The 10,853-nt window shown below is 38.2% G+C and overlaps 1 protein-coding gene across 1 annotated transcript in view; it reads right to left on the bottom strand.

Moving 5' to 3' along the window:
• Positions 1–10,853, bottom strand: part of THOC2 (THO complex 2) — a 192,205-nt gene that overhangs the window by 15,951 nt on the left and 165,401 nt on the right. Inside the window, exons 24-33 of the mRNA XM_044682671.1 lie at positions 8,742–8,883; positions 8,125–8,282; positions 6,341–6,469; positions 4,881–5,012; positions 4,607–4,791; positions 3,867–4,051; positions 3,480–3,582; positions 1,885–2,318; positions 1,626–1,684; positions 69–104 (exon numbers count right to left, since the gene is read on the bottom strand). Of these exons, the coding sequence (XP_044538606.1) occupies positions 69–104; positions 1,626–1,684; positions 1,885–2,318; positions 3,480–3,582; positions 3,867–4,051; positions 4,607–4,791; positions 4,881–5,012; positions 6,341–6,469; positions 8,125–8,282; positions 8,742–8,883 (1,563 nt within the window). The remainder of the gene's footprint in view (positions 1–68; positions 105–1,625; positions 1,685–1,884; positions 2,319–3,479; positions 3,583–3,866; positions 4,052–4,606; positions 4,792–4,880; positions 5,013–6,340; positions 6,470–8,124; positions 8,283–8,741; positions 8,884–10,853) is intronic.

Genomic DNA, 10,853 nt, shown 5'->3' on the forward strand with positions numbered 1-10,853 from the left:
TCAGTGGAGACAGTAGTCATACTGATTTAATTATGGATTGGTCAGAGTATGATTTAAAAGACTCAAACCTTTGTCGATGACTCCTTGAGCTCGCTGAGGTTGTCCTGTAGAAAATGAATGGAGATGACAGGTGAGCTGGAATAGTTCTCAGAATCCCGAGAAACTTGGAAGTATGGTTGTAACCTTGAAACAAACCAGCTACTCCTTTTCTGGGAATAAATCTAGTGATGTTATCACGTGAATATCAATATAAAAAAAAAAAAACAAAAAAAACAAAAAAAAAAAAAAAAGGAAAAAGAAAACAAGAGAAAAAAACAAAAACAAAACAAAAACAAAAAAACAGAAAAAACTATGTGAGATATCAAAAGATAAAATTTTTCATGCCCAATTTGACAAGTGAAAATTCCTCCCACTTTCTCCCAATAATTTAATAATATATGCCAATCTTTTTCCTCTACCCCCACTTAAAATATAAGCATATTTAGAGGCTTATGGGTGTGGGGAAAATATTACATCCATTTTTTCCCACTAAAAGTTTAAAAAACAATGGAGGTTACTACTGTGGAAGAAGTCTTATTCCACATGTCCTTTTAAAATTCACTTAAAAGGTAACAATATTTAATATTCATATTTTTATTCATCCTATCAAGAATACTTAGCAGTTTTATGCTGGGGGGGAGGGGGTAATAAAAAAATAATCACGCTTTTTTCCAAAGTTCATAAAAACAGTGAACCTTATGCCTCCCACAGAAAAAAAAATAGTAATCACGGTATTCCACCACAGTGCTCTTGATGAAGAATTAGTAACTTACAGTTTTAAAGGTTCAACGTACTGCAAATTCAAAGATTCCATGAACTTAGATGATTTAGAATTAAAATTAAACATGGAGCAAGGAATGGCTACCCTGAGTCTTCAAGAAGGCTACACCCACGATTTTGTGCTGCAGTTGAATGCCTGAGGTTTCTCTTTGCTGGGTGGTAGGACTGGATGCCACATCTGCTTTTATCGTAACGCTGGGTTCAACATGTTGGGAACCCAATGGATATAAACAAACCTCCAAGGGAAGACACAACAGAAGCTGCATGCTCACTGAATATATACAACTACAGGAGAACTGATCACCAAGGAGACTTTAAAATGGAACTCCTTTCAAGATTCCTTCTTAGAAAGGCACACATCGGTATGATGCTCATCAAGAAGCCTGATGAATTCGGAGGTATCTTGTTTATCCCGTATCATCCAGGAAGTCTTCGGTACTATATATTCTTCAATATGAATGCAGAAAAAAATAGGCTCCATTCTGTTGCCAAGACTCATTTGCTTGTAGCTACCATTGCACTCCAAAAAAAAGGACTGCTTAAAACAATAAGGCACTTCTGGGTAAAATTTCTCTTGCACTTTGCAAACACTATTTACAAATTTAGTGCTAGGTCCTTGAAGTTTTATTAAGAAAAATATGCAACAGAAAAAAAGTCCACCAATACAGACAAGGAATGCATTGTGTAATGCAATACAAAACCTCCAGTGGCTCCAGTGAAGGCACAAGACTTGAAGGAAGTCGGGACACTGGTATTCCAAACAGGTGAGCCTAACATGGACGCTGCCTTCCTCAGGCTATACTAACCTTTACTGTTGAGGAATGTGATGGAGAAGAGTGGCTATCAAGTTTGCGGCGTTTTTGTTCTATTAGAAAGAGGGGAGAAAAAAAATCAGTTAGAAAAAAATATTTCTACTTACTACTTTGTCCAATTACATTTTTAAATGAATTTTTTAGGCCATTAAGTATTCACTTCTTTATTAAAGCTATTATAACATGGGGCACAGAGACCCAGAAGGAATCTAGTAAAATGACAGGATGCAAATATTAATAAACTTGAACTTGCCCCTTTCAGACTCTGATGTTTCTGATCGGGGAACAGGTGACTTCAAGGACCCAGCAACTGGTGTCTTTTCTCCTCCTTTATTATTTTCCTTGGATTTCGTTTCCTTCGCTACATCTTTCTCTCTGGATGGTTCCTTGTCTCTTTCCTTTTCTACAGCTGACTTTGATTCAGAGGTGGTAACAACTGTCTTGAATTTTTCATCTTTAGAAGATTTTTCATCCTTCTTGAATTTTTCCTTCTCCTTGTCAGATTTCGGTGTTTTTTCCTTGATCTCTTTTGCCTTATCATCTTTGTTTGGCCGCTCTTCCTTTGGTTTTTCTTTACCATCTTTACCAAGTGCCTTGGCCTCTGGAGTGGCAGCTGGAGTCTTTTCTTTTTTTTCTCTGTCTTTTTCTTTCCCACTTTTATCTTTGTCATTTTCTTTAGTCACTTTGCTTCAGAGAGATAAAAACATAAGAGTGAAAAATTAATTCTGACAAATAAAAAAAGAAACATCTTTATGTAATCTTGCAATTCAAGCAAATGAAAAACTATAGGTTGTCTGTTCTTACTGGCATACCCCTCATCTAATCTCTAATTTATGTAAAGTACAAAATTTGACCCATACCTTGATGACTCCAAGGCCAGTAGTCTAGCCTCTAGACCAGTGATGACAAACCTTTTAGAGATTGTGCGCCCTACCCCCACCCCCATACCCTGAGGCAGGTCATGTGAGCAAAGTCCTAGGCAAGTGTAGAGAGGGGAAGGTGAGTGAGTGACCAGAGCACCCTGCTCCCCTCAAGCTCTGCTGCCTGTGAGCTGCCTATCTTACCCCCTGTGCACTCCCGCTGGGCTGCTGGTCAGAGGGGGCAGGGATGTGAAAAAATGTCATCAGGTATGGTGGAGAGGGGGAGGAGGGGAACAGCTCCACCCAAGTCCCTCTGCCAGATGATGTGTGTGCCCAGAGAACACTCTGCTTGCCATCTTTGGCACCTGTGCCATAGGTTCAGCATCACTGCTCTAGACTATACTGTCTCATCTATCTGCATAATCTAAATAGACAAATGAATAAATAAATAAAATGAGTGAAAATAAATCTCATAAATCTAGACTTAGAAGGAAGGCCATGTAATGCAGCTTCATAGTTTTGCAGAAGATGCTACTAAGGCCCAGAGATTAAGTGATTTGCCTAAGGCCATAAAGATGCTATGTAAACATTTGAAAGAATATTTGAAATCAGGTCCTCTGACTCCAGGGTCAATGCTCCTTCCACTGAATCACACTAATCATGCCTAATCAAAAACGGGTTTAAGAAATTCATAAATGACAAGTTTACAACAGAGGGTATTAACTGGAAGCTAAGCTTAATGTGTAGACAACTTTAAAGAAAGGTTTTTCTGATTGGTCCACCAACCCTGGAGAAAAGAAATACTTGCATGAATAAACCAAAGATCTGACTCAGTGTGATAATTAGTATGCCCAAGACAAAAGCCATACACTATTCCAAAGCAAAATCTATTAACAGCTTTAAGATTATTCTCTTTATCAATAATTCCATATTTGCTTATTAAACATGAATTCAGGAATTAATATTATAGTGTAATAAGAGCTCCTACCTATTAGAAGCATTGTTCCCATTACTTGGAGTCACTTTAGGTGTTGAATTGGCAGCTTTATTGGCAATTTTCACAGCACCCTGAGACTTCTCCTTTCCTTTATCTGAAAAAAAAAAAAAAGGCGGGGGGGGAGCTTTATATGAAAAACCTCTATGCTTCCAGGAGGCAGCATTAAACAACATTTTTCCAGGAATATGGCTACAGAATAACAGCTATGAAGCAGCAACAACCTGATCATCTCTCACGATGTTTAGATGCTCTCTGCTACAAAGTTGTCACAAAACACCACCACAAATCCACAAGGACTTATGTCAATGTATTAGTTTGTCGAACCAAATGTTTAACCTAATTTGGGGTTACTTAAAATTTTCTACAGAAATGGCATACCAGTCTCCTCAGTAGTGCTTTCTTCCAATTTAGCTGCATTTATTGTGAGTGATGTAGATAGGCCAACACCACCGGGCCCATTTTGTACAGTGGCAGCAACAGCATTCCTTGGGGGAGGATCTTTGTGGTGGAATTCATTTTCAGGTATCATGTATGGCTTTCTACTTTTCAACTGCCCAGAATAGCTGAAATTCGCACAAAGTGTTAAATACACAAACAAAAATCAAGGTACAAAAAAATGGGTCTCATTCTGTAAAAATAACAAAAAGCAAGCTACATATCACCTTTTAAACTATAAAAGTTTTCTCCCTCCCCACCCTCAACCCTAAAATTGCTGGAAGCCTTTGAAGACTTAAACAAGTCTCTCTGTACCCTACCTCTAAAATAAAAATTTAAAAAAAAACCTCAAGATATAAACAATGAAACTCAACCTAAAAATGTGTTTTTTCTTTCACTGTTAGATAAAAATACTGCTAATTCACTTTGTGATAAAGCTAGATCCTTCCCTCAGCTCCCAAAATCAAGACATCTTATATGACTCTGAAACTGTCACACCATCCAGTATAAACCAGAAGCTGATAACTGGAAGTGACAATTCTCACCAGCCTGTGGGGATAGGATCTCATAATCTCCCGAAGTAAGTCAGAAGATAAAACTTCACCACTGTAAAACATTTCAAAGTCTTCAGCATCCTTCTGTTATCTAATTTCATAAATCACTTTATAATAAGATTGTGTTACCCCATAGCCAATGCATATAGGTCAGGTCTCTTCTCTTTTTCTTCTTGACAGATTTTATGTACTCTTCGTTCCAAAGCCTGGCCCAGGTTCAAAACTTTGGGATACCAAGGAAGTATTTTGGTCAGCACGATAAGAATGTTCCTGATGTGAGTATATTCACCCGTTTCAAGGCAATGCACAGATGCCTATAATATAGATTTTAAGAATTGTGTTGGCAATTTAAATTAATACTAAGAAAAATTAAGCTTTGAAAAATCACAACTTTCGTTTTTACCTTTGTTAGTTTATAATGCCACTTGTGTACAACATGTCGAAAATTCTCATAGTCTAATTGATCAGCTTTGTTTCCGCCATCAAATCCAGTTGCCCGTAAAATGGTAAGGAAGCCTGGATAGTTTCCACATTCCTAAGAAGGAAATTGATATAAAATAAATCAGCAAACATTTATTAAGCACCAACTATTTTATATACCAAGATAAAAGTGAAAATCCTACCCTCAAGGAACTTAAAATCTAGTGAGGGGAAAGAGTGAGTGAGTGAGTGAGTGAGTGTGAGAGAGAGAGAGAGAGAGAGAGAGAGAGAGAGTGTGTGTGTGTGTGTGTGTGTGTGTGTGTGTGTAAAAGTAAAATGGAAGAGAGATCATTTTGAGAAAAAGACAAAGTGAAGGAAGTCTTGATGGAAAATAAAGATTCTCTTAGGCAAAGGTGAGGACAGAATACATCGCAGTCATGGAGGAAACAGTACAATGCAAAGATAAAAGTGGTATGTGTGTGAAGAACTTTAAGAAAGCCAAGCAGGAATAATGTCCAACAGGGCTAGAAAAGTAAGATAGGAAGAGACTACAAAGGGCTTTAAATGCCAAGTAGAGGAGTTTTTATTTTGATGCTAGAGGTGACAGGTAGTCAATTGACTTGACTTAAATATGGCAGGTAAGACCTACAATAATTTGGGCAACTGTGCAGAGGATGGATTAGAGTGGGGTGCAAAAAAGCCAACTAACAGTATGTTGGAGCATTATTATCTATTCCCTATATATCTAATTCCCTAAATTAGGGAAGTAGCCATTTGAATAAAGAGAAAGGTACAAGTGATCCATATTATGGAGGTAGAAATGACAAGATTTGACAAGTGATTGGCTGCATAGATACAATGAGAAGTTAGGGATGGCCCACATAAAACTGGGAAAATGTGTGACAAAGAGGATACTAGTGCTCTTGAAAAGAATATTTAAGAGGGGTGGGTTTGGGAGAAAAGATATTAAACTCTTTTTAGGACATGGTGAGCTTGAGGAGCCTAAAAGACATCCAGGTAAAAATGTCCAATAGGCAGAAACAAAACTCAAATTTTCAAGGAATAACAAAAAAAATGACACTTGGTTATTAAAACTATACCATTAAAGGGAAAAATAAATGTCTAACTACTAGATGGTCTTAATATAAAGGTTTTATTCAATGATAGAACTATTAAGATACTACATCTCACTAAAATCAGAGTACCCCACAACAGAATTATCTAGTGAGTACTTCGATGCTCAGTAAATACCATTGACTACAGATAATAATCAAAATATGTACAAAATATATATATGTGCAGTGAAAGAACTATGCTTCTAAATACCTCATGTTTTCCTATGCCTATGATAAACCTTAAAATCAACTTTATTCTTGAAACTAAACAAACATTAACAGCTTTAACTATTCATATTACAGGTGAAGTTTAAGATAAAATTCATACCTTTTCATATATTGCTCTATCACTATGCCACCTTGTCACAGTTTCTAACATGCAGCAGAGGAATCTTCCATAGCGACTACTTTCGTTTTCAGTACAGCTTGCTACTGTGTAAATTATATCAGAGAAAACCTGCAAACCAATTATTAAAATATGAAACACAAGGCGTAAAAACCAGAATTACTTCTCCCAAAAGCCTTTATTCAACTTAATTTTTATTTCAAAAGATGTAAAAGGAAAAGTTATCATCATGAATCCTAATAAACTAAAGTAGTAATTTGTTTAAATCTAAAATATTTTCCCATTTATACATTCTCACACTTCCCTAAGCCTCATCATAGCATGTGATGATCCTGGGCTCCTGAAGGCAATTCCTATAAAACACAAGCACTAGAGAATCCTCTAGAGCAGTGATTCCCAAAGTGGGCGCTACTGCCCCCTGGTGGGTGCTGCAGCAATCCAGGAGGGCAGTGATGGCCACAGGTGCATTTATCTTTCCTATTAATTGCTATTAAAATGAAAAAAAAAAATAATTTCCAGGGGGCTAAGTAATATATTTTCTGGAAAGGGGACAGTAGGCCAAAAAAGTTTGGGAACCACTGCTCTAGAGCAGTGATGGGCAAACTTTTTAAAGAGGGGGCCAAAGGAAAGGAAATGCTCATCTGTCAATCTGTTTCTTTCTTTCTTTTTTTTTTTTTTTTTTTAAACCTTTACCTTCTGTCTTGGAGTCAATACTGTGTATTGGCTCCAAGGCAGAAGAGTGGTAAGGGTAGGCAATGGGGGGTCAAGTGACTCGCCCAGGGTCACACAGCTGGGAAGTGTCTGAGATCAGATTTGAAATTAGGACCTCCTATCTCTAGGCCTGGCTCTCAATCCACTGAGCTACCCAGCTGCCCCTGTCAGTCTGTTTCTAAGGCAACTCTTTGTAAATTTCATTGTATTCCTCAGATTAGGAATAATATTGTGCTGCTGGATAGAACATTTCAGGAGGCCACATCTGGCCTGCAGGCAGTAGTTTGCCCATCACTGCTCTAGAGCTCAAAAGGCTTCAAGTATACACCTAAGCTAGTGCTACTCTCTAAACTAGTTCAGCTAGCCTTGGATGTCATCACCATGTTAGAAGAAAGTGACTAACTTTTCAGCAACATCAGCTCCATAAGGCCATCCGCTAGGTAACAAAAGGTTTCACTACTCTACATCAAAGAGAGAATTTTCAACCCCAATGAAATTGCAGGTGCCTGAAAAGTACTGAAAGATATATTCTTACTCAGACATACAAGGAAGAAGAAAGGAGGGCATAAGCATTTATACAGTGCCTACTACATGTCAAGCAATGTGTTGAGCACCTTAAAAAAAAGATACTATCTCATTTCAAATATGGTCACCCTCCACCGAGAGAGCAATCCTTCAAAGATACCAAGACGATGGGAGAACTACAGAGAAACTAAAATTGGCTTCTAACATGTTAATATACAGCAATAATTTGACTATCAAGAGGCATACATTTTTAAGAAAAAGAGGAAAGCATCAACACCAACAGCTGAAAGGAAATTTTGTTTTCCTGGTCCTTATACCAACTCTACCCTATAAGTATATGGAGGTGCTTTCCATTTTGAGGGAAAGAAATATGATTTATTCTACTTATGAGACATTAAATATAGATAGGCCTCATCAGTAAGCCATAAGAAGATCCTGAAATTATATGAGGAAATTTTTTTTAAACTTGTAAGAAATACTATTTACAGACATATGGGAAGAAACTCACAGTTATAAGATAAAGAACTTACCCTATCATAGCACAAAAGTGTGGAAAAATTTAGAGTTTTCTGCTGATGTACCAATTCTACAAAACGAGCACAGTAAACAGCATCAATTGCTGAAAAAATGCAGCGAGGAAATATACACAGTTGTAGAAATTTTGTGATGGTCTCATTTTTTGTAGATTCTAAAAAAGAAAGAGGTAAATTAAGTGATATATTCTGCCTTTTCAATGGACAAATTTAATAACAATAAAAACTACAAGTTTGCTATACAAAATACTAGCAAATCCATCATTGGTGTAAAAAAATTATGTGAGATAAACTCATATCTACAGCCAGTACAATTTTCTCCTCTATTTACAGTTTTTCCCCAAATAAAAAAATTCAAAGAAAGAAATGTGGAAAGTAAATCGTCATTAATGACTAGTTTCCCTCACTCATAAATAAACCATTTTTTAAAAATCTTTCACATTTCTGTGAACCACAGAACTGAGAATGATCTTACATTTACAAAATTAAAAGCCACAGAAAATTAAACTAATAGTTAACACAAGAACATGGTACATGAAGACGCCTCTAAAATCAGAAAAGCTCTCTTACAAATTTAAAAGTAGAGAAAATGAATTTTAATTTCATCAACTTACTTGCTAAAAGCCAGTTATCTTTTTCCAGCTTTAGTCTCTGTAGAACTCTCTGGACATGTTCTATTTGTTTTTTCTCTTCTTCAAGAAGTTTGTCCTGAAGGGCAGTACAGCGTTCCTTCTCTTTTTTCTTCTTATTTGGAGGCTAATGGGTTAAAAATAAATAAAAAATGAAAATATTCTTTTCTAATTATTTGAAATTATCTTCCCCTTTCTTAGTTTTCTACAAATAGTAAGATTACTGCCATTCGTGATGCTTTTTTGCAATATCTTCAATTACCACTTCAAGGCAAACAGCTCTCAAATCTACCTCTCCAATCCTGATCTCCAACAGCCTGCAATTCAACCCTAGAAAAGATGCTGATTTCACATCAAATTCAACAGGACCTAAAACTGAATTCATCCCACAACTGGATTCCACTTCCTGTATCTTTCATTAATACTACCACTGTTCCCATATCTAAAGTGTGAAAACTCTTTCACTCTTCTCTAATACAGTCTTCCATAAAGCCATCACTTCTTCTGACTACTAACCTCCTCTCCTTCCTCAACCAAAAAAACTACTTTCCCTGATGGTACACTTTTGCCAGACTAATATTACCAACACATTATTTTCATCATAGCATTCCCATTTTTTAGAATTCATAATAGCTCCCCATCAGCTACCACATTATCAAATCTAAAACTTTTCTTCTTGGCTTTCAAGACCCTTCATACAATCCAGCTGTAACCTATCTGTACAACCATATTATACCTTACTACCCAACAAATACCCAACCCCTGCTCTAGTCAAGGAGATGCCCTCCTTTTTTTTTTAACTGGTTTTTATTTTCTGAATACTTCAAACTTATCCGCACTTCTACACTTTGGCTGACGTGGTTTTGCTATTCTTTCTACCATCTAAAAAACTCTTGCCACCCATTCAAATATTATCCATACTTGAAATCCTAAATCCTCCATCAAGGTACAGCTGACTAATCCAGCCCATAGCCTTATACTGAACTTCTGAATTCCAACTGGGTTTTCTACAGTGTTCCACAAGTCTTAGTGAAGTTTTAAGCTGTTAAAGCTTTTTTTAAAATGACTTTTAAGGAGACTTCCGGTTAAGATGGCGGCAGAGTAAGGAGCAGCTGCTCAATCTCTCCTGACCGAACCACACAGAACCCCTCAAGGGGAAATAAAAACGAGTCCAGAGGAACGAAGGAACCCCACAACAGGGCGCAGCATTGAAGGTACGCAAAATCGGGGCATTTCCACACTTTAAAGGGGTGAAACAGCTCTCACTAAAACACGAGAGGAAGAAGCCCTCCCCCACCCCCCACACCGCACAAGCCAGTAAACAGGACTGGGGCAACCAGATAATCACTGGCAGCCCCGGAGCCTGTACCTGTGCTCTGCAAGACGAGGGACCCCAGGTGGCTGGGACTTTCCCTGAGCGTCCACGTGGGTGAAGGCACCTCCTCCAGCCGGGACAAAGGCCCCTAAAACACTGCCTTTCCCAAGCTCTGAAGGGATCGCCTCAGGGGCGAATAAAGATCGTCCAGCCCAGGGACTTTCACTACCTTCTGCAGGGGTGAAAGCAGGGCCCTAAGAGCATCAGCACAGGCAAAGGCAGTGCCCTAGGCTTGAATAACGATCTCCAGCCCAGGCTTGGACCTCCAGTGAGGACCCAGTGCAGACCTGAGCGTGGCTGTGGAAGCAGCCCCAAAGACTGCTGAAGGAACCTGGGGCAGAGGGGCAGACCGGGAACTACCAGGAGGCCTGACCCCGAGGACAAGGAGACCGGAACCCCCCCCCCCCAAGCTTGCAAGGCCCAGGCAGACCCGGAGTGCAAAGACAAAGCAGAAAAGGGGCGGGGCTAACAATAGCCAGCAATAAGGAAGTCCAGAAGAAAAAGACCATCAAGAGAAACTCTGGAACACTCGACAACTTCTACACAGAGAAAATCCAGACAACAGAGGAGGGAAAACAAAAATCCAAACCTCCCCAAAAAAATGAAAGCTGGTCACAAGTTATGGAAGAGTTTAAAAATGAAATGCTGAGGAAGATGGAAGAAATCTGGCAAGAAAATAACAGTTTAAAAGGCAGAATTTCACAATTGGAAAGTGAGACAAG

The sequence above is a fragment of the Gracilinanus agilis genome, chromosome X (assembly GCF_016433145.1).
Source record: "Gracilinanus agilis isolate LMUSP501 chromosome X, AgileGrace, whole genome shotgun sequence".
Lineage (NCBI taxonomy): Eukaryota > Metazoa > Chordata > Mammalia > Didelphimorphia > Didelphidae > Gracilinanus > Gracilinanus agilis.